The 21,478-nt window shown below is 41.9% G+C and overlaps 2 protein-coding genes across 7 annotated transcripts in view; both read right to left on the bottom strand.

Moving 5' to 3' along the window:
- Window positions 1-10,787, bottom strand: part of ARHGEF12 (Rho guanine nucleotide exchange factor 12) — a 168,455-nt gene extending 157,668 nt beyond the window's left edge. For 2 of the 3 annotated variants that reach the window (XM_055548393.1, XM_055548394.1), the window contains exon 1: window positions 9,176-9,362. In XM_055548393.1, the coding sequence (XP_055404368.1) occupies window positions 9,176-9,207 (32 nt within the window). In that variant the 5' untranslated portion in view covers window positions 9,208-9,362. Of the gene's footprint in view, window positions 1-9,175; window positions 9,363-10,587 lie in introns of those variants that run through there. The other variant, XM_055548395.1, reaches the window with a different exon arrangement.
- Window positions 10,788-13,364: 2,577 nt separating this feature from the next.
- TLCD5 (TLC domain containing 5) lies at window positions 13,365-20,845 on the bottom strand. Of its 4 annotated transcripts, none has more exons than XM_055548388.1 (3): window positions 18,748-20,845; window positions 18,434-18,633; window positions 13,365-16,728 (listed from the first exon to the last, which is right to left on the bottom strand). In XM_055548388.1, the coding sequence occupies exons 2-3, from the start codon at window positions 18,630-18,632 to the stop codon at window positions 16,190-16,192; spliced, it is 738 nt and encodes a 245-aa protein (XP_055404363.1). In that variant the 5' UTR covers window position 18,633; window positions 18,748-20,845; the 3' UTR covers window positions 13,365-16,189. The 4 variants fall into 4 exon arrangements, with proteins under 4 accessions (XP_055404363.1, XP_055404362.1, XP_055404364.1 ...); XM_055548387.1 differs by having other exon boundaries at window positions 20,676-20,845; XM_055548389.1 differs by lacking the exon at window positions 18,434-18,633 and having other exon boundaries at window positions 20,676-20,845.
- Between the last annotated feature and the right edge of the window lie 633 nt (window positions 20,846-21,478).

Below are 21,478 nucleotides of genomic sequence, written 5' to 3'. Positions count from 1 at the left end.
CTGACAGAACCTTTCTCTGCACAGCAAACAGCATAGCTGAATACAGAATTTTTAGAAATGATTCTGATATTCTTCTCCAGAGTATATAACATCAGCAACTGGGAACTCCCAGAAGACTTAGAGCCATTAAGGGCTGGGATTCCTTTCAATTGGCGTCATTCCAACAGAGGCTCAGTGTGAAATGAAACCTCCTGCAAATCAAATCTGTTGCAATGTTATTTTTTTCCAGAGGTTAATTACCTGCTTCACACTTACACACACACACACACACACACACACACACACACTCAGGAGGAAAGGAGGTACTGGAAAAACAGATGACATTCTGCTGTAAGCCTCCTCTAGAAATACTCAAAACGAAATCAAAACAACTTTCTGGCTGTCAAATTCTAGATACAACTCCATGAACATCCTCTTCTACTTGACACTTGTAAGTCCATAGCATCATTATCTCCAACTACTAACAGACAGTAAGAATTTACTAAAAGAAGTTACACCTTCAGATTTTATCTTTCAGAGATACTCAGTGAAATATTTATGGTTGAAATTATGATATCCAGCCTACTTCAAAATAATCCAGTGGAGAAGCAGGGAAAGGAAATAGATGAACCAAGACTGTCCATGCAGAGAAAGTTTTTGACGCAAACAATGGGAACACGGAAGTTTATTATATTATTCTCTGTACTTTTGTATATGTTTGAAACAGTCCATAAAAATAAAAACTTTCACAGATTCAAAACAACCCATTTAACAAGAATTCATTGATCACCTCCAATGACAGACTGTCTTACTGCTTTGCCCTTTCTTTCCTTAGGATTATACAGACCTACCTATTATCACCCAGCATGTGATGCCACCTGTGGGAGTACTACACATCTCTGGCCCAATGACAATGAGCATGACCATATTACTGCTTTGACCAATGACATGTGAGTGATGTGATGTACACCTCAACGGAGCAGAAGTTTTTGAAGTCACTGTATGTTGCCATCCGTTTTCCTGTTCTTTCCCTCTGCCACAGAAATGGCATATTCCAGGGGTTGCTGGGGGGATGCTCCTTCAGACAGGGTTCCAAAAATGCTGCAATCAATCCAGAGCTGACAAGATGCAGTGTAAGCAAGAAATTAACTAGTGTTGTAAGCCACAGATATTTGTTGGTGTTGCTATGCGAGAAGAGGACGATAGAGGATGAGATGGCTGGATGGCATCACCAACTCGATGGACGTGAGTCTGAGTGAACTCCAGGAGTTGGTGATGGACAGGGAGGCCTGGCGTGCTGCAATCCATGGGGTCACAAAGAGTCGGACACGACTGAGCGACTGAACTGAACTGATGGCAATACAACCCAGCAAAAGCTGATAGATACATTTACTACAAGTCAGGTACCAAGAATATTAAAATGATGAGTGGTATATTTATAGACTGTAAAGGAAGGTAGGTACACACAAAAAAACTTAACTGTAGTTACCTATGAGGAGAGAGTCTGAGAACCAGAGGGTGTGCAGGGATACAGTTAAGATTAGAGGGAGACTTTATATATTATTATATCATATTATCTATCATTTGAATTTTCATGAGTGTGTTTAACAACATTATTTGGGTAACTGGATAATTTGGGCTATTTTTTCTTCCTTATGCTTTTTAGTATTAAAAGAGAATAAAAATATAATGAAGCAGATAGTAACTAATTAAAAATGAGTAAGAACTACCCTCCTATCCTTAAGGAATCTGAAAATTGGTTGCAATTTAGCTTTAAAGAAAGCCTTTTCCAATAAGATATTCATTGTTAATTCTTCAAAGTGGCAAAGGTGATATGTGAAAACAAAATTTAAAAAAATTAGGAGTGTAAGTACATGCAATTCTATCAGTTTGCTCATCTTAATATTTCAGTAAAGAAAACAGGGTTTTGTACATGGGTAGTGCACCTACGGATCTCAAAGGAAATTCTCTCAATCACATTATTTCAGTATGCCAATTAAACTGGTGAAGAAGCACACTCTAGGCGTTAAACTTGGTGAATAAGCCTTAACCATAGACAAGCTTTAACTATAGACAAGGTATCTACTCCTCTAAGTTAACCCATACAGGGTAAATATATTTTTAAGCATTAGAAGAAAAACATTCCAACCACAACTCTTGAGGTGATTAAACAACACCTGAATGGTTACAGAAGTCTCAAGGCCACTAAAGTAACACTTCACTACGTGAATAAATTTTTAAACTTGAGCAATACCTGCAAATATGATTAGGGACATGTCTGCTCTTTTCATCTTAGGATCTCAAAGCACTTTACAAACGTTAATTTAACCCTCATATCGCCTTGGGAGGTAGGTATTATACAACATTATAACCATCTATTCTGCCACTACAGAACGTTTAAATATCCCTTCAGCAGTACTTGCCCTGAGGAGGTATTGCCAAAACAGCCAATAAGACAGGAAATAAGCTGACAGTGCATATGCCACCAACAATCTCTAAAAAGATCAGACCTTCACCCACAAGAACCACTTCCTCTGAGTAAACCACAAAGACTGTACAGGGCAACCACAGCGTATCAGCCTGTGTCGGAACACAGGCAGATAACCCATCTAAAACCTATGGAAGGCTATGTCCAAGCACCTTCACAAGCTATCTTATATATATTTCAGTGTATAAGTGTATTTGGGGGACTTGTTACTCTTCTGGATGAGATATAGTCACCTTCTACATTACATAACCAATTTCACATATAATTTATTCAGATGCTGATTTTTTCAACACCACAAATATCTAGATTTTTCTGAATCCACAGAAGACATGAAATCCTCCTTAAGCTTGAGTGTATGAACCTAACATCAGCATTTAAATGTAATATTTAACCAAAACTGTAGTCTCGAACAGTTATCTTTAAATGCCTATAATAGGCATCAGAAGAAAAAAACAGTGTGACAAGTGGATAAGATTTAAACATTAACTAAATCAGATTTTCTTATATATTCCCAATTTCTTCATGAATTGTCCCTCACAGTCCCATGACAGGAAACCTAATTTTTTACTGGCCTTCAGATTTGCTTATCTCTCAACACTGGGAAGCCACCCAGGTCTATCATGTGTCTATGACCTAAAAAGCCAGGATTCAGCATTTGAATTAGTAAGAGATCCTGTTTTGCTATGAATCTAAGCTGTCAGCTGCACTGGTGCATGTTAATTTAGTAAGGAAAACAGTATACTTCTCCTTTTACTGAAAGTCAGTAACATATGTTTATAAACTGTAGGCAGTCTCTGACCTGTGACACCATCACATATTATCTCTGCAAAATAAAAAAGCTGAGAATTATTCTAGGTACTAGCTTCATAGGTTTCTCTTGGTGTTAGAAACTCTTACAAATTTCTTTCTTTTGTGGCTATCTTGGTACTCTAGATATTCTAAGTAGAGAAAGTAAAATACCCTAAATCTCATTTGTTTCCAAAATTCTGACGTTTGAGGTAACAAAATCACTAGCAAAACATGGAAGAATGAAGATATCTATTTAAAATAACTTTAAGTATCAACAATAAAGGTCTACTGATACATCATTCAAGAGCTCTATCTTATATATATATATATGTATGTGTATATATATATAATAATTTAAATATCCATGTTTTCCTTCTGTTACTTATCATTAGTAACAATTCTTGTAAATACACTGGTAAGAAAGTAAAACATTATTTCAATATTAATAATAGTATGTCTTATTGGAAAAACCTGCTTATCATTGCAAATCTATTTCTTTTCACTAATAAGTGGAAATAACAGGAAAAAACAAAGTTAAACAACACAAGCACACACACACAAAAAACCAAAACGGAAAAATGACACACAATTTTAAGGTTAGACTGAAAAACCACTGTAAAAAACAAAAAAAAGAAAAAAGAATAACAACTTACAGATACATCTCATCATACAGTGATATCTTAAAGCTACAACCACATCTCTTTTTTAAATTCAGAGATGGTTCATCCTCATTTCTGATTAATTTTCAACCAGGGATGGCTTATCATTTGTTTGCTACATTTTTGTCACATAATTGATAATACTTTTAACTTACATTAGGGCACGATATCAGAAAGAATCACTTTGTAAACAAGGCTTTTATAACATGAGCAACTGCTTAATTAGCTGATTTGCTAATTATGCTGTTTGTATATATCTGTTTGTTTGTTTGATGGTGACATCTCCCATATCCATTCTAAAAAAACTATCTAAAATAAAACTGAGTCAAAATGGTCTTGAGAATTTTCTTTACTTATAATTTTGGGCTATGCCTGGAGAAAACAGAAGACCCCTGTATTATGGTAAAACCAAACTGGAACTTGTTCTAGAATATGAATAAAGATAAAATATAGAATATCATTTTGTAGTAGAACAGCACTGAAAGAAAAAAACCATTTTGCACTAGATGAGCAACTGAGGAAAAGCTAATAAAATATTAAGAGGAAGAGACTGACTTTTAGACACAAATCAACAGAATATACAACTTGGCTCAGCAAAGAATAAGGGTGGGGGGAAGGAAAGGGTGGTGGACAACTGTCTAAACCATTTACAGTCACATAAACATAAAATGGGAGGAGATCATTATTTAGCCTAGTACAGCAAGTGTATACAAGTAACAGGACAACTTAAAAGAAAAGTCTGTGCTAAAGATCAGGAAAAACTTCCTGACTACAAGATCTATCAGATTGTTGTTCAGTCTCCTGAGGAAGTGACGATAGCTTTATCCTCTAGAGATACTTAAAATTAGAATCGATAAGGTACTAGAAAGCATCCGGTAAGAGAAAAATCCAACCCTGACTTAGCTTGGAAAGTTACAAGGGAAGCAGGACAGAAAAAATATACAAGGAAAGACAATAATTTAGAGTGACATCTGGAGGACTTGAAAGCCAGAAAATCTAGGTCATATCTTGAATCTATCCTTTCCAGTTTTATAATCTTAACTTAAATGCTAAGAGTTGCTGTAAGTGTAAATGATGATCTGCCTCACGCTGAATTGAAGACACTGTAAATGTTAGAGCCACACTGCCATAGGATATCATTACATATATCAGGGTATTTTCTTCAAAAGGAAACAACAACATTTATAATTTTGCTGATTTTAAATTTTCAGTTCAAATACCATTATTTTGAAGATTCTTAACTACTGAAAGGAAAAGGACCATGCCTTCCAATGAAGTTTTAAAACGTCATCAACACCATGTTTTAATGGATGAAACTTAATGAAGTTAATTATGCTCCCTGTTTCTGAAAATGTGGCATGGTCAATCCCTAGGAGATAAGCAATTAAATGATAAGTAGCATTTCTGGTAACTTTGTTAGACAACCATGATGTAAAAGCACTTCTCCAATTACCGCTGGAAAATGGTTCAAATATCCTGCTGCTTTTACAACCCGTATCAGTAGGTAGGCAATTCATACTCAATTCATGAAACCACCAGTGTGTTAAGTGGTATCACCAGGTTAACATATTTTATTATGATTCAAATAAAGCTTCTCTCATCATCTCACTAAATACACGTGAACATCTTATAAATGTGCCGTTAATCTAGAAGACTACAGCTCTGTACTTTTAAACAAATTTACTTCGGACTGTACATGTTGACTCATGTAAAACTGTACAAGTGAATGTACTACTGCATACCTGTCTGAATCAGAATTTAAAACTGAAAAACTAGAAGAAAAGAACATTAAAGTGAATACAAAGCTAGCTCTGTGATCCTGGCCCCACTTTCAATTCAGTATTTATCTAACGACTGATTTTACAAATGAATGCTACAAATAATTTCACCTTGCAGATGACTCAGGCAGCCTTGAAAACAGTGCACATACAGAATTTTTGTTTTGTATTGTAATCAAAAGCATTATTATATGGCACTGTTGGCAGAAAAAGTATCATGAATGAAAACGTTAATTACTGGGCAAATGCATATAAAGCCTCTGGTTTCCAGACTCACTTTAAAAAGGTGCTTCTTAAAAAAAAAAAAAAAAAAAGACTTGCTTCAGTTAAACAAGCTTAAAGATAAACTTACAGTGCTTAAAAAAAAAAAAAAAGCCAATATATTAAAAACCTTTTATCTATAAATCAAAACCAACAAAATCTACAAATCCTAGACAGGACATAGGTTCTTTTCAACAAAGACCTTTATAGCAAAATCGTACCTATACTGTCCCTGAAAATTCACTGTTCTAGAATACAGCCTGAAACAATTTACTCAGTCCGCTGAAAAAGCATTCTCTTATCTCTCAAAAGAAATTCCAACTGCCACAGGACCCCTAAACTCTTAGGGTGAGGACAAGCATCCAGGAGGATTAGAAACAATTAGGATTATTTTGGGACTAAGGACAGCAATCAATGCAAACTGGAGAACAGCAATCAGATATTTCTATCACTTTTCAAGTGCTGGTTCTAAAAGCTGAAAAATATAATCTTCAGGTCTCATAGAAATTACAAAGCAAGACACTGGATGGCATTCATAAGCTGTTTAGATTTTTTTTTTAACAATTCAAATATACTACATAAAAACAACAGCTACCATGAACATATAGATTGAGTTTTAAGTTGATAACTACACTTTTAAAAAGGGGGCTGGAGTGCCTGAGGAATAGAGAATGAAAAGGGTAAAAGGGGAGTAAATGAATGTGTTAATTTAACTGCAAAATAATAACAGGATATAACAGAATTCTGAGTCTCCAAAGTGACCATTCAGAGCCCAAACATAGCTGAATTCCATCCCAGCCCCAGCACGTCCCTAACACAAGAATAAAACCCTTCTTATCTTGTTCAGCCATGTGTCGCCTGCCACAAACTGCAAAACAGAACAACGCCCAAAACCAGCTAGTCTGATTTCAACTGAGGACAGACAGACTCTGTAGTCAGAAGCATCACAATGAAAGAACTCTAACTCACACAGCTGGCCTGGTGGGTCTGCACACTCTACAAAACAAAGCCATACCACATACAGTACTTCAAACTTGAAAGGATCTTTAAAAAGACACTGTTAATTTGCCAATAGCTCTAGAATCAGCAAAATGTACCTAGAGTGCACTGGAGTTAGACCATGAGAAGATGGGAACTATTTTATACTCGTAACTTTATTAAGGCAGCCTGGCACAGAAATAAGACTAAACCAGTACTTCCAGATTTCACCCCAACATATATTCAAATCAGGGACAACTCTAAGAGTCAAAGGATGCTTGAGATTTATGGGGCAAGATACGTTAAAAGAAAAAGTAATGGTCACATAAGAATAAATCTTGTGGTGGAAAAAAAGAAACTAGTAGTAAATTCCTAAGAAATATGAATCCGTAATTGTCTCACCAAGGCACATTAAATTAAGTGGCTTTTAAAGTCTTTTGTCTTTTAAAAAGTATGTGAAATTAGGCAGTACCCAAACTAATTCAAGTAGATATTAAACCCAAACCAATTTGCAGATTCATCTTAGAATATTCATCTTTTAATCCTTTGTGCCCAGCACAGTGCCTGGCAAAAAACAGGCATTAACTGCATGCTTATTGTACATTTGTATCTCATCTAAGTTATAAAAAAGCAACACAAATCCCAAAGTTTTCCTTCCAACATAATGGAAATAGGAAGAAAATCTCTGAGAAACAAAGAAGAAAGAAAGATCATTACTTGGGGGCCTTTAGGTGATTTTCACGTGGAATGAGCTGGTAATCCAAGGTTCTGTTTCTACGGAATTAAACACCCTTACTATTGCAATGAAAACTACCAACATATTAGTTCCTAATAAGACTTGTCTCCAGGGTCAACAGAGAAAGCAAGAATTGAGAGAACCAGGAAAACAATTACCCATGAAAGTGGCTTCTCAGAGGCAAAACACCGTGCAAGGAAAAGGAATGGGAATAACCAGAAAAAATCAAAATAAGCATTGTTAATAATGTTAAGTGTACTCTCGGAGAATTTGAAAATTAAATGCATTAAAAAAAATACACAAAGAATAAATAGTTTAAATATTTAATAGAATCTTTTAGGTGAACATTCACGTGATACTGGGAAGCATCAACAGGAACAGGAAATTCTGTTTCTGGAGTAGCTGTTAGGGTAAGATAATGGAATTTGGCCCTTTTAAAATCAACAAATGAGTCTTACAATTGGGTGAAACTCGCTTATTAGGGAATTCAACTACTTTTTGCAGAAGCACTTCTCAAAATGCTTTCTTTGCTCCCTAACTTCAGTTATTTGATCTTTTTTTTTCTTTTTAATGATGTAATGGTTTGAAGGCTGACCAAAAAAAAAAAAAAAAAAAAACAACTGAAACTTGGGACTTGAATACGTCATAGTTACACTGAAAAATATCATGTAGTACAGAATATGCTTTTATCACTTAAATATTGCAAAGAATAACTCTAAAGAGTAAGGAAACTCACTTAAACCACAAATGGTCTACCTCATTCACCAAGCAACATAGGTAAGTACTGTAAAAGACTGACCCAACTCAACAAATCCACCTGCCAGCTTCTACTACATAATTCGCTTAGGCCTACAACCCTTAAATGCAAACGTTTCTGGAAAATGAAATCCTAAAAGTGCAATAATTAAAATCAAGCCCCATGATGTTTCCCCGCCCTTTTTTTTTTTAGTTCCTTGATATTGTCCCCACCAGGAGACTGGGACTTACTGGTAATTCCAACATTCTGGAAAACTATTAGACAATAAACGTGCAAGTCAATGTTTCAAGGATATTAATTTCATAAATCATCCTGCGGTAGTCTCAGAATGAAGTTCACAAACAGAACAGGGTCTAGGGAACTACAGGCCAGGAGTTAAACTTATGAGGGACCAATACCCCAGCCGACCTCCGGCGCTGACCTTCACCCAAAATGACCTTCCTCTGCTTCCAAGATCAGTACCGAATCCTAATGCCCACTACGGACAGAAAAACACAACCGTGGCTTTACCTACCCCTCCTCCGACACTCTGGAAAAGTTTCTCTCCAGAAAAAAAAAAAAAAAATACATTTCCAAATTCAATCAACCGGGTAACTTGGCAGCAACCCCAGACTAACTGCAGAGCTCGGAAACACCCCTCCGTCGGATGCCTGTCAACTTCACTGGGCAAAGGCAATCCTGACTCTCCTGCTAGGTCGGGCCCCATCCAGGGAGGCTAAGCGCAGGGGGGGGGGGGGGCTTCATACCAACCTGTCGGTGATAGTAGACTGTGTGCCACTCATTGGGGCCCTTGGCGAGAGGTCCTCCTTTTATCCAACTTGCATTTTACAGTAACACCTCCACCCCACCCCCAGCGCTCCGGGATCAGGCCCGACTCCGTAGGGGACACCAGAGTCCAACTCAAAACTCCATTCAGTCATCTAGAACGTCCGACTAGCAGGGGTCAAGGAAAGGGGATGTGGGTGGGAGCGAAGCAAGTTATCTCCCGAAACAAACCGAGCAAGTCCGCCAGAAGGCGAGTTCTAAAGCTAGGGAGAGATCCTTGGGAAAGCGCCGGAGAAAACTTCGTCACGGAGGGAAGTCGGCAAGCCGCGCGGGGAACGGACCTCAGGAGTCCGTCCGGGGCAGGATGGGCTCCTCGTCGGGGTCTCGGGGGCCTGCAAATCCCCGCCACCGAGCCGGGGCCCGCTGGCTTCTGCTTTCTATCTGGGGCTGCCGGCCGCTCGTGGCCGCGGTCTCGGCCGCGTTTCGGGCCGCCCCGCGTCAGCCGCTCGCGGCTCCATGGCCCCGGGCCGGGGGACACCTCTCGTCGTCCTCGCCGCCCCCCCACCAGGCTCCGGACGCCAGGACGAGCACGAGCGCCGGGGGAGGAGGTCCCGCAGCCGGAGGTGACAGGAACCTGGTCTCTCAGCCCCACGGGCTGCTCCCCATCCCTCGGAGGCCCGGGCTCTTCCGCGGTCGGCGAAGGCGGCGGCGGCGGTGGTGGCTCCTCCCCGACGCGCCGGTAGGCGGCGGTTCCCGCGAGGGGTGGGAGGCTCCCGTCCGACCCGGCCTGGAAGCACCGGCCCGGGAGGCCGGCGGCGACCGCGGCGACTCGGAACGCACGGCCGGCTAGCCGGGTCCTGGGGCTCTCGCGGGAGCGCGCGCGGCGGGCGGTGGAGGGGGCCGCGCGACAACCGCAGGCGCGCGCGCGGGTTCCGGTTCCGGTTCTGCCTTCCCGGCCCCTGCCGCATCCAGCGCGAGCGCTCGCCCTTCCCCTCCCCCGCCGACTTTTTTTGGCCTCCTCCCCTCTGACTTCGGGAAGCCGCCTCACCCGGGATCCCTCCGCGGCGCGCGGGGCGGCCCCAGCCCCCCGCGCTCGCCACCCCGCGCGCCGCCTCCGCTCACCGACCGCGGGTGCGCGCCGCCCCCGCGCGGACGCCTCCGCCGGACTCTTGTTTGGGGGAGAGCGAAAAAGTAGTTCTGCGGGGGCACAAGGAGGTGGGCACCGTGCGACCCTGAGAGTCCCACGCGCCAACCTAAGGTTGTCTCAGGGAGCCCACGAATGCCGGAGGTTGCTATTTTGGGGTCTAGCTTGCCCTAACTCGGCTTTCCCCCAGAGAGCACGCCCCCAGTCCCGAGGAGTTGAGGATGAGAGAAGAGGCTCTTTGGAAATTACTCACCCCCTTGTCCTAGAAACTTGTATTCCTTAAGGGAGCATACTTGTTCTTTTCTGATAACACGCACAGACTGTTTTTGGCGAATGGAAGCAAACTCAGGTCCGGCTGCCCGGACCCCGCTGCTCTCTGGTGAATCAGACCCCAGCAGAGAGAGGTTTTGGCCTTGGCCGCTCACCTGGGGCACCTGCTGGCCTCGGCCCAGGGCAGGGGCTGCCGCGCAAAAAAGTCTTGGCTGCGGGCGGAGAGTTGGAGGATGGAAGTGTATAGGAATGGGGAGACAGTTTGGGAATTGGAGCCAGGATTTCTTCGTATAAGGTTGCTTTTAGGCTGCTTCTGCCTTGGCAAAATAAAATGTGTTATTTGCCAAATTGAGCAAGCATGGTGCTTTCCACAGCGGCTTAACAAGCTTGCTGTGGAAAGAAATGGGAGCGGGGGGGAGGGCAGCTTATTTATCCTGTTACATTACAGTTCTCTTTGAAGAGTTCCCAAATATATATATATGTTTTTTCCTACTAGGTAGTAGGTTTAGACACCCATCCAGTTTTATGGTTGCGTAACTCAGGATTGTAGCTATTCAAGTTCCATGTACAATATGTTTCTTCCATCCCGCCTGCAAACATCTGAAGTGGCTGTCTCTTCATACAACCATTATCAGACTTTGGGGTTCAAACCTGTATTGGTGGGTAAGGGTCTTTAACATTTTTGTGGAAATCAAGTGGCAAAGCAAATCTAGTAAACAGTGGATGTGGAGAAAGGAAACAATTACCTCTTAACAATGCTGTTTCTAAAAGTCAGTCCGCAACAGTGCGTGAAAGGATCATTATCCCTGAATAGATGCATGAGCTAAGGCTGACGTTAGAACTCGGTTTAAAAAAAAAATAGATAAAGATAAACAGAGGCCAAAGATGACTCTTTATTGCTCGATTTTTTTTTTTTTTTTTTTTTTAAGTCCAGGGCACAGCCAACTAATTTTGTAATGTTTATTTTGGGAAAGAATAGAAGCAGAATAGGGTTCCAAGCCACTTTCCTAATGATCAGACCAGGACACATTGCCACCTGCTGGTGTACCCTAGCATGATAATTCTGTCCTGAAAACTCATTAAACTGCGCATTTTCCATAGATAACTGGAAAGAGCTTCATCAGTCTGTATACAACGACCAAAATTCAAACCTTATCCGCAAACTTTTAGACGTGCTAAATATCTTTTTTTGCCCGATTCCAACAATTTCACAGCTTGGGTATCAAAATAATTGGACCCAATGACTCATCAAATCATGCATTTTAAAAATGAGTTTCCTTCTTCCCTTCAAGAATGCCTCACTCCACGAGCTTCAGGAATAAAACAAACTGGGAAAGTTTCCTAATTCACCTTCTCTTCCTTGCATACAAAACCTCTTGGCAGGCTGCTTTCACGATCTTTCCAAACTTAAACAGACCCAAAGTTCTAGCTGTGAGCAAAGAGGCCATTTGCTGTGGGAAAGCTTCGGAAGATGGTAAGCAAAGGATTTAATTAAGCCAGTGATTATTCACTCCAGGGCTATTTTTTTTTTTTTTAATAATGAAAATCTCTATATTCACACACAAAACTCTCATGGTAAAAAAAAAAGAAAAAAAAAAGTCCCCGAAAGCCTCTTTACAACTGTTGGTAGCTCTAGACTGTTCTAGAGTCTGTGTATAGACTACCTTCACAATAGTCACACCAATTTAGGCAGAACACACTCCACAGGGACATTAGTCCTTTACCTAGAAAAATGACATCGATGACCCCTATCCACTGTGCATGCTCTTTGAGGTTTTCCAATGGGGGCTTATCCAGGCCCTCATCCATTCTTTCAAGCTGCTTACTGAGCACCTGGCTTCCCAAGTGGCTCTAGTGGTAAAGAACCGCCTGCCAGTGCAGATGTAAGAAACTTGGGTTTGATCCCTGGGTTGGGAAGATCCCCCTAGAGGAGGAAATGGCACTCCACTCCAGTATTCTTACCTAGGTAATCCAGTGGACAGAGGAGCCTGGTGGCCTACAATCCCTGGGGCTGCAAAGAGTTGGACATGACTGAGCACACAATGAGCACCTACTGTGTGTCTAACACTGTTCCAGTCTTTGGAAGCAGAGTCTGAAGAAAGCAGAAGGCCCTGTCTTCATGGACCCAACTGGACATCATCATTTTCAAGGCAACTACTCAAATAGACAGAACATAAAGAAGGCTGAGCACCAAAGATTTGATGCTTTTGAAGTGTGGTGTTGGAGAAGATTCTTGAGAGTCCCTTGGACTGCAAGGAGATCAAACCAGTCAATCATAAAGGAAATCAATTCTGAATATTCATTGGAAGGACTGATGCTGAAACTGAAGCTCCGATACTTTGGGCCCCTGCTTCGAAGAACTGACTCATTGGAAAAGATGCTGATGCTTTTGAAGATTGAAGGTAGGAGGAGAAGGGGACAACAGAGGACGAGATGATTGGATGGCATCACAAACTCAATGGACATGAGTTTGAACAAGCTCCAGGAGATGGTAAAGGACAAGGAAGCCTGGCATGCTGCAGTTCATGGGGTTGCAAAGAGTCAGACACGACTGAGTGACCGAACAACAACTAAAACAGGTGGCAAAATAAGAAATTAAGTTCTTCCTCCTCCTTTTGGCAAACTGCTTTCTGTATGTAGATTGTTGCCTCAAAAAATAAACACTATTAAGAATGGTGGATAAGAGCAGCTAAGAAGTATTTTACCAGTAAGTATAAATATGGTTCAACCTTTCTGCAAGCCAAAGCCTTTTTTTTTTTAAGCTTCTTGGCAGAACCACAAGAAAGACATAAAGCAGACCCTGGGTTGATAAAAAGTTGTTTATTTTTATAAAATTTAGTATAAATCTTATTGAAATATAAATTCTTCTTGAGCAGTGTTAATAATTATTACATAGTAATCTGAATGCAAATGAGTACTTCATGTGTGTGACCATACCACATGTTAATTAGCCCTACAGTACCTGTCATGGACAAACTCAGCATCTTAACTGCTGAGTCACCTTCATTTCACAGTTTTGTCTCAGCAAGTTGCCTTCAGAGTTATTAGCTACAATATCAAGAAAAAGCTGAAATGAGGGATTCTCCTTCCCTTATCATTAGTTAGGTTTCTTGAAATTCAAGAAATCTAAGTACATTCCCCTAAAAGAGCAAGGTCTACAATCCCTTCACTTCTGAGGCGTAAGGAGAAAAGAATTGGTACCAGATTAAGTCTGTTCATTTGTCTGGTATGGGACAGGTTGCACTGTGCCAAAATTCAAGAGACAGCTTTTTTCTTCCCTTTTTTTTTTTTTTTCTGGTGCCAAGCCACGCTTTTCTAACTAGGCTTTTGCTAAAATCAGCATTCCCTAGCATCCTACTTTGACCACAGTCTTATTGGAAAGAAGCTAACCAGCATTTCAGGGATATGGGTCATAGAAAAAAAGGAGCTGGGGATGCTACTGTCAGATTATTCTCATGTCCAGCAAATCTCCTTAACCAAATGACAGTCATTTTAAAAGACCCATAGTTAACATGCCTTTAAAGCTGTCTTTTCCCAGAGCAATGATGACTTCATGCGGTTCCAACCACTCATGCCTGGACAATGATGTCCATTTTCAAGAACCACTCATTAGGCTAGGATTACGAGTGACCATCGAATGGGCTGACACTTCCTACCGACCTCCAGCCCTGACTTCAACAGCCCCAGACTCTTGCTCATCAGCTGAGCTACGTGGTCGCCACTACATGGTCTCAACAACACAATTGACTGAATAAATAAAAAACGAATGAACAAATAAATAAAACTTCCCTTTTTTCCCATAAAAGCCCTACATTAAAGACCTTCATTAATGAAAAGCCACCTAATGTCTCTATGAAATATGCAATGGAGTATTTTGTTTATTGACAGTAGGGTTCAAACAGAGGTAAAGAGTAAACAAGTGACCTGCCCAAAGGATCTGGCAGGTGAGTAGCCAAATTAGTTCAAAGAACCTAAGAATTCTCACTTCCTAAGCCCTTTTACTACACTTGTGTTCTTGCTTTGCCTAGGTAAGATGAGAGACTATTGATTAAGAAATATTTTTTTCCTCCTGACATTGGCTTTTTCATAATATACTGTCTAGACAGAGTGGTACCTTTTCCAGAGAAAAAGTAGTAACAAGATGAACAAGGAATGTATCTGAAATGGAAAAAAAAAAAAAAAAACAAAACAGCCTCATCACCCTGAGGCCAGGACATTTGGTCTTTGGTTCTGGTTTGTAGTATGTATAGCAGAGCTGAAACCTGAACTGGCATCTCAAGCCCAGTGGAATCTACATGGTAAATCCCTACGGAATTCAGTCACAGCCTCTCATGCCTAGGAGATTAATGCACGAAAGCCCTGAGAACTGGCATAGTTTTCCTGGTAGGGCAGAACCCGTACAACAGGACTCGGTAAATCTGCCCACACCTCATTCATCTCTCATCCGAAGCTCTAGCTCTATGGTTTTTGTGCAGAAAAGAGTTAATAGAGCAGGCCTGGAAAGGGCTGTCTGCAAGGTTGGCCCTTGGCCAGCATCCGGGGACTTAGATTTCGTCAGGAAGGTTCCCACCTGAACTGATGAGACTGGCTCACTGACTCTAAACTGCACAAACAATGTGGTTCATGACGAAAACCTCCTTTCCTTCTGGGAGTCAGGAAAAGGCTGACTTTTGCACACCATGGAGAGACTGCCTATGGCACCAGCCCCCAACTGAAACCTTGGATACTGAGTCTCTAACAAGCTTTCTTCTAGACATGTCATACATACTCTGAACAGATCACTGCTAGAGGAATTAGCACATCCTGCATGATCCCACTGGGAGAGGGCTCTGGAAGCTTGGGCTGGTTTCCCCTGTACTCTGCTCCGGGTGCCTTTTCCTTTCGCTGAGTTTTCATTGTATCCTGTTGCTGTAATAAATCAAAGCTCTAAGTACAACAAAGTGCTGTGTGCTGTGAGTCTTCCTAGTGAAGCATCATGCCTAAAGATATGTACTTGGGGACCCCCAAGCACAGGGAGTCCTATATGGTATATACCAAGTATATGGTATAGGGAGGCTCAGGAAGTAGCCCCCCACCACTGTCATGGTTTCACCCCCCATCCTGCTCTCAATTTCCTGATCCAAGTTACTTCCTGAAAGTCCCTCACTTTATAGTAAATGGGGTGCATTTCTTTAAGCTGCTACACAGAAACCAGGAATAAGCATTTGTTTATTCAAAGGAATAAGGAGGAAATTACACTAATGTTTTTTGAGTTCCTTTCTAAGCTGTCTGGTCATCCAGCCTCCCAGGGACAGAAGAGCCAAGGTCACCACAACCTACAAGGAATGCAGCACGCTCATCTCACGGCTCTGACTTACTCGCAACTGCTGCTGGTAGTCGCACTTTCCACAGCTGTGCGGCTGCAGAAGTTAGCGTTTTAATACTGGAATGTGTTCTGCTCCAAGACTGGCTTTCAAACCAATCAATAAATTTAGCCCTTTTTTTGTGATCTAAGTTTGTAATAAGCATGATTCTGTAACAGCCATATGTCCAACCTGGTTCCCGTGGCTGACTTAACCTAATCCATTGTCCAGAGCAAGCCTTGGCTAGTATATCTTGAGATGTCCGTTAAGTCTGAGCTGCCGCTCCTCACTCCACCTGCTTCTCCAGGTGTGGTACTTCTTGATGCTTTTCCTCCATGCAAAGCGCCAGATGCTAAACATGAAACACCAAGACACCACATACATCGCCACTCCCCCGACCTTCACAAACCACTTGGGCGTGGGTGAGACCATTTCACAGAAGAGGAGGCAAGCTCCTACACCAATCCTCACTCCAGTGAACAGGGCCACAAAGAGGAAATCCACCACGTCTCCGGTGAAACTGTGGTAATGGCCTGTTTCACGAAGAAACCAGCGCATCTGTAGCAGGGGGTTGGTAATCTCGCTTCCGAAGAGGACCGCATTGACCTCTGTGCCCGACTCTCCAAGCACCAGGGCCACGATGATGCCCAAGATACTCAGTGTGTGGTGAGCCAGCATCAGAGGCCCCTCAGACCGGAAGTAGATGCACCAGCCCAAGTCGAAGATGAAGTAGCCCAAGGTGAGACACAGAACGTGCACTTGGAGAGGTGTATTGGGTGAGCCTGAAATAAACCAAGAAGAAGCAAATTGAGTGGCTAGGAATTGTGCTGGCTTACACAGGGATCCTGTGTTGCTCTTTCTCAACATTGCTCTTTCAGTGATTCTTTTGGAATCACTGAAAAGAAAAGTAATGGCAGGCACATGCTTTTTAGAGACAACCAAAAAAAAAAAAAAAAGACTAAAACCTAAAACTCTGGTCTCTATCAAAGCAATGTTACAGCCCCCAGGACATGCTGTTCTGATGCATCAGATCTCAGTGAGTGATTCGAACACCAGCAATGATCCAGCGTCCTCTGTGTAGCAGCATAAAATCGAGTTACTTTGTTCTTTCAATTAAAATCCTACACAGTCTCTTTCTTTCTTTTTTTTTTAACCAGCTAAAAGTCTGCTTCCAGATTCAGTTATTCTATCCCACTAGCAAATGCAAACTATCATATATGGAATGGACAAAAAACAAGATCCTACTATATAGCAAAGGGACAATATTCAATATCCTATAATAAACCATAACGGAAATGTTACTCTGTCCCAAATGTCAGATTAATTTCTTAGCTTAATGGGTTAGATTATTGGACACTGGTGGCCCTAACTTGTTTTGAAAGTGGACTCTGTATGTTCCCATGCAGGAACATAGGGTGCAAGGACCCTTTGTTTGAATCCATTAACAACCTTCATGTAAAACATAAAGATTAAGCATTGCTTCCTATCAGTTTGATAGTTTGAGGAAGAAATTCAGAAACTCAATATGGGAATATAAAGAAATTAGAAAAAGAATCTAAGGAATTAAAAAAAATCATATTCTAGGGAACTTACAGATTGAACTATGTCCTCACAAAATTCATATGTTGAAGGGCTGAACCCCAGTACCTCAAAATATGACTATATTTGGAGATAGGACCTTTGAAGAGGTAATTAAAATAGAGTCATTAGGGTGGTGTTCTTGTAAAACGAGGATACTAGGCACAAAAGACCATGTGAAGACAGCAAGAAGGCAGCTATCTGCACACAAAGGAGGGAAAGCCTTAGAAGAAATCAAACGCGCCAACTTGATCTTGGACTTCTAGCCTCCAGAATTGCGAGAAAATCAATCTTTGTCATGTAAGTTACCCAGTCTGTAATAAACCCCAGCAAACTAATTCAAGGGGAGACAGGTTTTGTATTCTAAGGAACATTTAGGAACACATCTGGCAGCTTAAAAATTAATACAGCTACCCCAAATAATGAGGCATTGGTTAAATAAAGGATAGCAAATGCATACAACACAATATTATATAATAACTGAAAAGGATAAGGAAGATCTATATACATAGACATGGAAAGATGATGTCCTTTGAATATACAATCAAGTAAAAGTTGCAGGTTACCAAAAAGTATGTATTATACAGTCCATTGTTGTCTGTCTGTCTGGAGGTGGTGGTAGAAAATGTTGACATTGCTTTTATAATTTATACATTTTGATCAATTAAATTGTAAAAAGCAATTAAAATTGTTTTAAAAATAGAGTTATGAAAAACCGAACAAAAGGTGATGCATACAATATCAGAATTAACAAGAAGATGAACGAAGACTCCCAAAGCACATTATAATAGTAATTATTCTTCAATATTCTTCAGTATTATACAAATTCTGTGGGAAACTCCCATCCTTCCAAGACTACCTCCAAATCATAAATTCCTAAGGGAAAATTCTCTAACGTCTCCCACATACCTGGGTGGGTAAAAGGCCAAGGGCCGTCAATGAAGCCAATATAAGCTGAGAGACCTATGGAGAGGATTCCATGGGTGAACGTAACCAGCCGGCAGTTCCACTCATAGCTTCGGTGCTTATTCAGGCGACAGAAAGAAACGTAGAGCGAAAGCCAGCCCCCCAGGCTGCACAGTGCCTGCAGACACAGAGCTAAGGCCATCCTATGATGAAAAGACCAAAACCAGAAAAACAAAGAACGCACCCTAAGAAAACAGCATTGGGTCATATTGATTATATGTCTTCATTTCTACTGTAAGACAGTACAAAAATATTACCTTCACAGAAATACTTTTTCCTTATCTACATTGCCAAGAATCTTCCACTGAAGTGTGGCTGTAATTCTGATTGCGTGTTCCTTAGAGATAACTGGTCAAAACTGTAAACCGAAAAGCAGGAACTGCATTCTGAGTTAGCAGACAGTCTAACATAACATGTTGTAATGATGAGTAAATGTCAATAATCTCCCAGTGATGACTGACCTTGGACTACGAGACACAAGTAATATAATACATGTATGAGATGTGTTCATATTTCAAAAATCCCAATAAGAAGCTCTCATGGAAAAATACCTCCATCACTTGTGGTCTCTGCTAGAAGTCATATGACACATGAGAGTTTAATGTGGTTTTAAACTGATACTAAACTCAACTGAAGTTTGGGTTTGAATTATGGGTTTACCAGTCAAAATCAAAATGAGGTAAACCTGAAGACAGAACTAAACAAAGACCTAGATATTTTGGAAGGAAAAAAAAGAAGCTAGTTCTATTCAGTTTTGTAATTCAACTCAAAAACTGGCCAAGAGGGAAGCAGGATTTTGAGGTACAAGTGAGGAGTTTTTGTTAATATATAAAAATATCTTTAAGGAAATTAGTTAAAAATGAAACAAAGTCAGAAAGCTACACTTTGACATTCTTACTAGTGATAAATATACCAGGACAAGAATGAAAATAATGGAGTCAATTAGAGTCAAACAGGACAAAAATCTGAAAATAACCAAGATGTCCTTATTAATATTCATTAGCCCCTCTACTGAAAGTACAAATAAAAAAGTTAAAAAATACATTTCAGATATCTGTCTCATCTCAGCAGGAATTTTCTGCATGGCTACACTCACTGCTTAACTCTATTCTGACAAGTGAAATAGTATCTGTGGACCAACACACATCAGTACACAAGCCACTCCCAAGAATGCTATCCCAAGAGGGCTTTATGAAGGTCAAGTGCAGTACAGCTTTCATCTGAAACCAGATTTCTACTCAAGAAAACAGCAGGTGTCAATCACTGACCTGAGTTCCAATTCTATTTCTGCCCCTAAATAGCTATGAGTGTGTGGACCAATTTCACCTCTGGAGCTTCAGTTTAAAAAGAGAGAGAAAGTAGAGGGGAAAATGACAGATAAAATATAATCCAGCCCAGTTCTGACAAGGAGTTCTGAGAGAATTTTGTAAAACTTCCAGGCCAATTTTCCGAGCAAGAGCCAGAAGTACAAAGGACCCAGGGTGAAAAGAACCGTCCTCTCTCACTTCCTTTTAAAGGCCAGGGTCACCAGCCAGAGTAATACGGATCAGCTCTTTTGGTTATGCCGATTAGTATTTTTAGAGTCTTCTTCCCTGAATCCTAATTCCCTGGCAGAACAGAGGGAACAGTAGCCCATTTACAAACAAATAAAAGAATAGACATTCGTAAATGGCAGACACAACGCTGTGACCTTGAGAATGTCACTCCGTCTCCGCGTTTGGGCTTTTCACTCTTGGGGGAAAGGATGGCAGGGTATTTAGATGGCCGATGGCCGTTTCCGCTCAGAATTCCAAGGCTCCAGTCCTCGCTCCTCCCTGTCCAGGACCAGATTCGGGAGGAGGAGCGCTGGGCGGGCCCACCTGGCTCTGGGCCTCGGAGCAGGCGTGGCTGGAGCCAGCGGCAACCTCGGCGCCTGGCAGGCAGCGCGAGTGCATCTCTCCTGGACCTGCCTACCCTACGCTGCGGCCACGCCCGGCTGCGGCGCACCTGAGCCGGACCGTTATGCCGGTATCCCGTCGGCGCCCAGAGGCAGAAGGAGGCCCTCTCCCCTCAGAGTCCAGGCCAGGCCATCTGCCGGCTTCCTTCTCCCACCCTCGCCCCGCTCAGCGGGCCAGGCAGGCCAGGACATCCACGTCCTGAGCCCAAGCCGGCCGCCGGAGCCGGGCGGTTCGCGCCGCGCAGTTACCTGGTCCAGCGCCCCGGAAAGCCTCGGGCGCCTCGGCCCCAGAGCTCAGGACCGGGATCCCCGGGAGCAGGAAGCAGCGGAAAGAGGGAGGGAGGACCAGGCTCTGTCGGCGGCAGAGGAGGAGCCGGGGGTCTGGGGGCACCTGCTGGCTGGGAGGACGGAGCGCACAGCCAGAGCTGGACCCGGGGCTGTTCAGAAAGCGGGCGGGAGGATCCCCTCTTCGTCACGCAGGCCTGGGGAGGGGAGGGGCGGGGGTGTGAGGGTGATGATGACCTAATAGTGACGTGAGACCTGCAGACTGTTGTTCTTGCTTACTTGTTTGTTGTCTATGTTTGAACACTTATCCATCCCCTGCCCCCACGATGTGACGGCCCATCCCATAACCAGTTGGCGAGCACCTACTAAGTGCTTACACCCCTACTAGGCTCTGTGGGGGATTTCACTTTTGCGTTTAAGTTAAACCGGCACACAAATAACTAATTTCCAGGAAAGTGCTCAGGCCTGAAAATCAAAGTTATCTATTCCTTTTCAGGTCAGCCCTCTCACTACCTTGGCAGTAGAGAATAAGGCTTTAAGAGTAAATCCGGCTTGGTTACTGACTGTGTATCTTTGAACAAGTTGCTTAACTTTTCTGTGCCTCTGTTTTCTCATCCACAGAATGGGGATAGTAATAATAATAGCTGTCTTATTGGGTTATTGGAAGAATTTTACACACTTGACATGTGTAAAGTGCTTACAGAATGGCTGGCACATGGAAGTTGTTATATAAATGTTAATTATTGTTGTTGTTACCTCACTTTGGG

This window comes from Bubalus kerabau, chromosome 15, assembly GCF_029407905.1.
Source record: "Bubalus kerabau isolate K-KA32 ecotype Philippines breed swamp buffalo chromosome 15, PCC_UOA_SB_1v2, whole genome shotgun sequence".
NCBI lineage: Eukaryota > Metazoa > Chordata > Mammalia > Artiodactyla > Bovidae > Bubalus > Bubalus kerabau.
This window is presented reverse-complemented; position numbering and strand designations above follow the sequence as displayed.

Coding starts and splice junctions, on each gene's coding strand:
- TLCD5 (XM_055548386.1), bottom strand. CDS start 18,698: ATGACCCAATGCTGTTTTCTTAGGGTGCGTTCTTTGTTTTTCTGGTTT. Junction 16,729..18,433: donor TTGGCCTTTTACCCACCCAG/GTATGTGGGAGA, acceptor GGTTTATTTCAG/GCTCACCCAATACACCTCTC.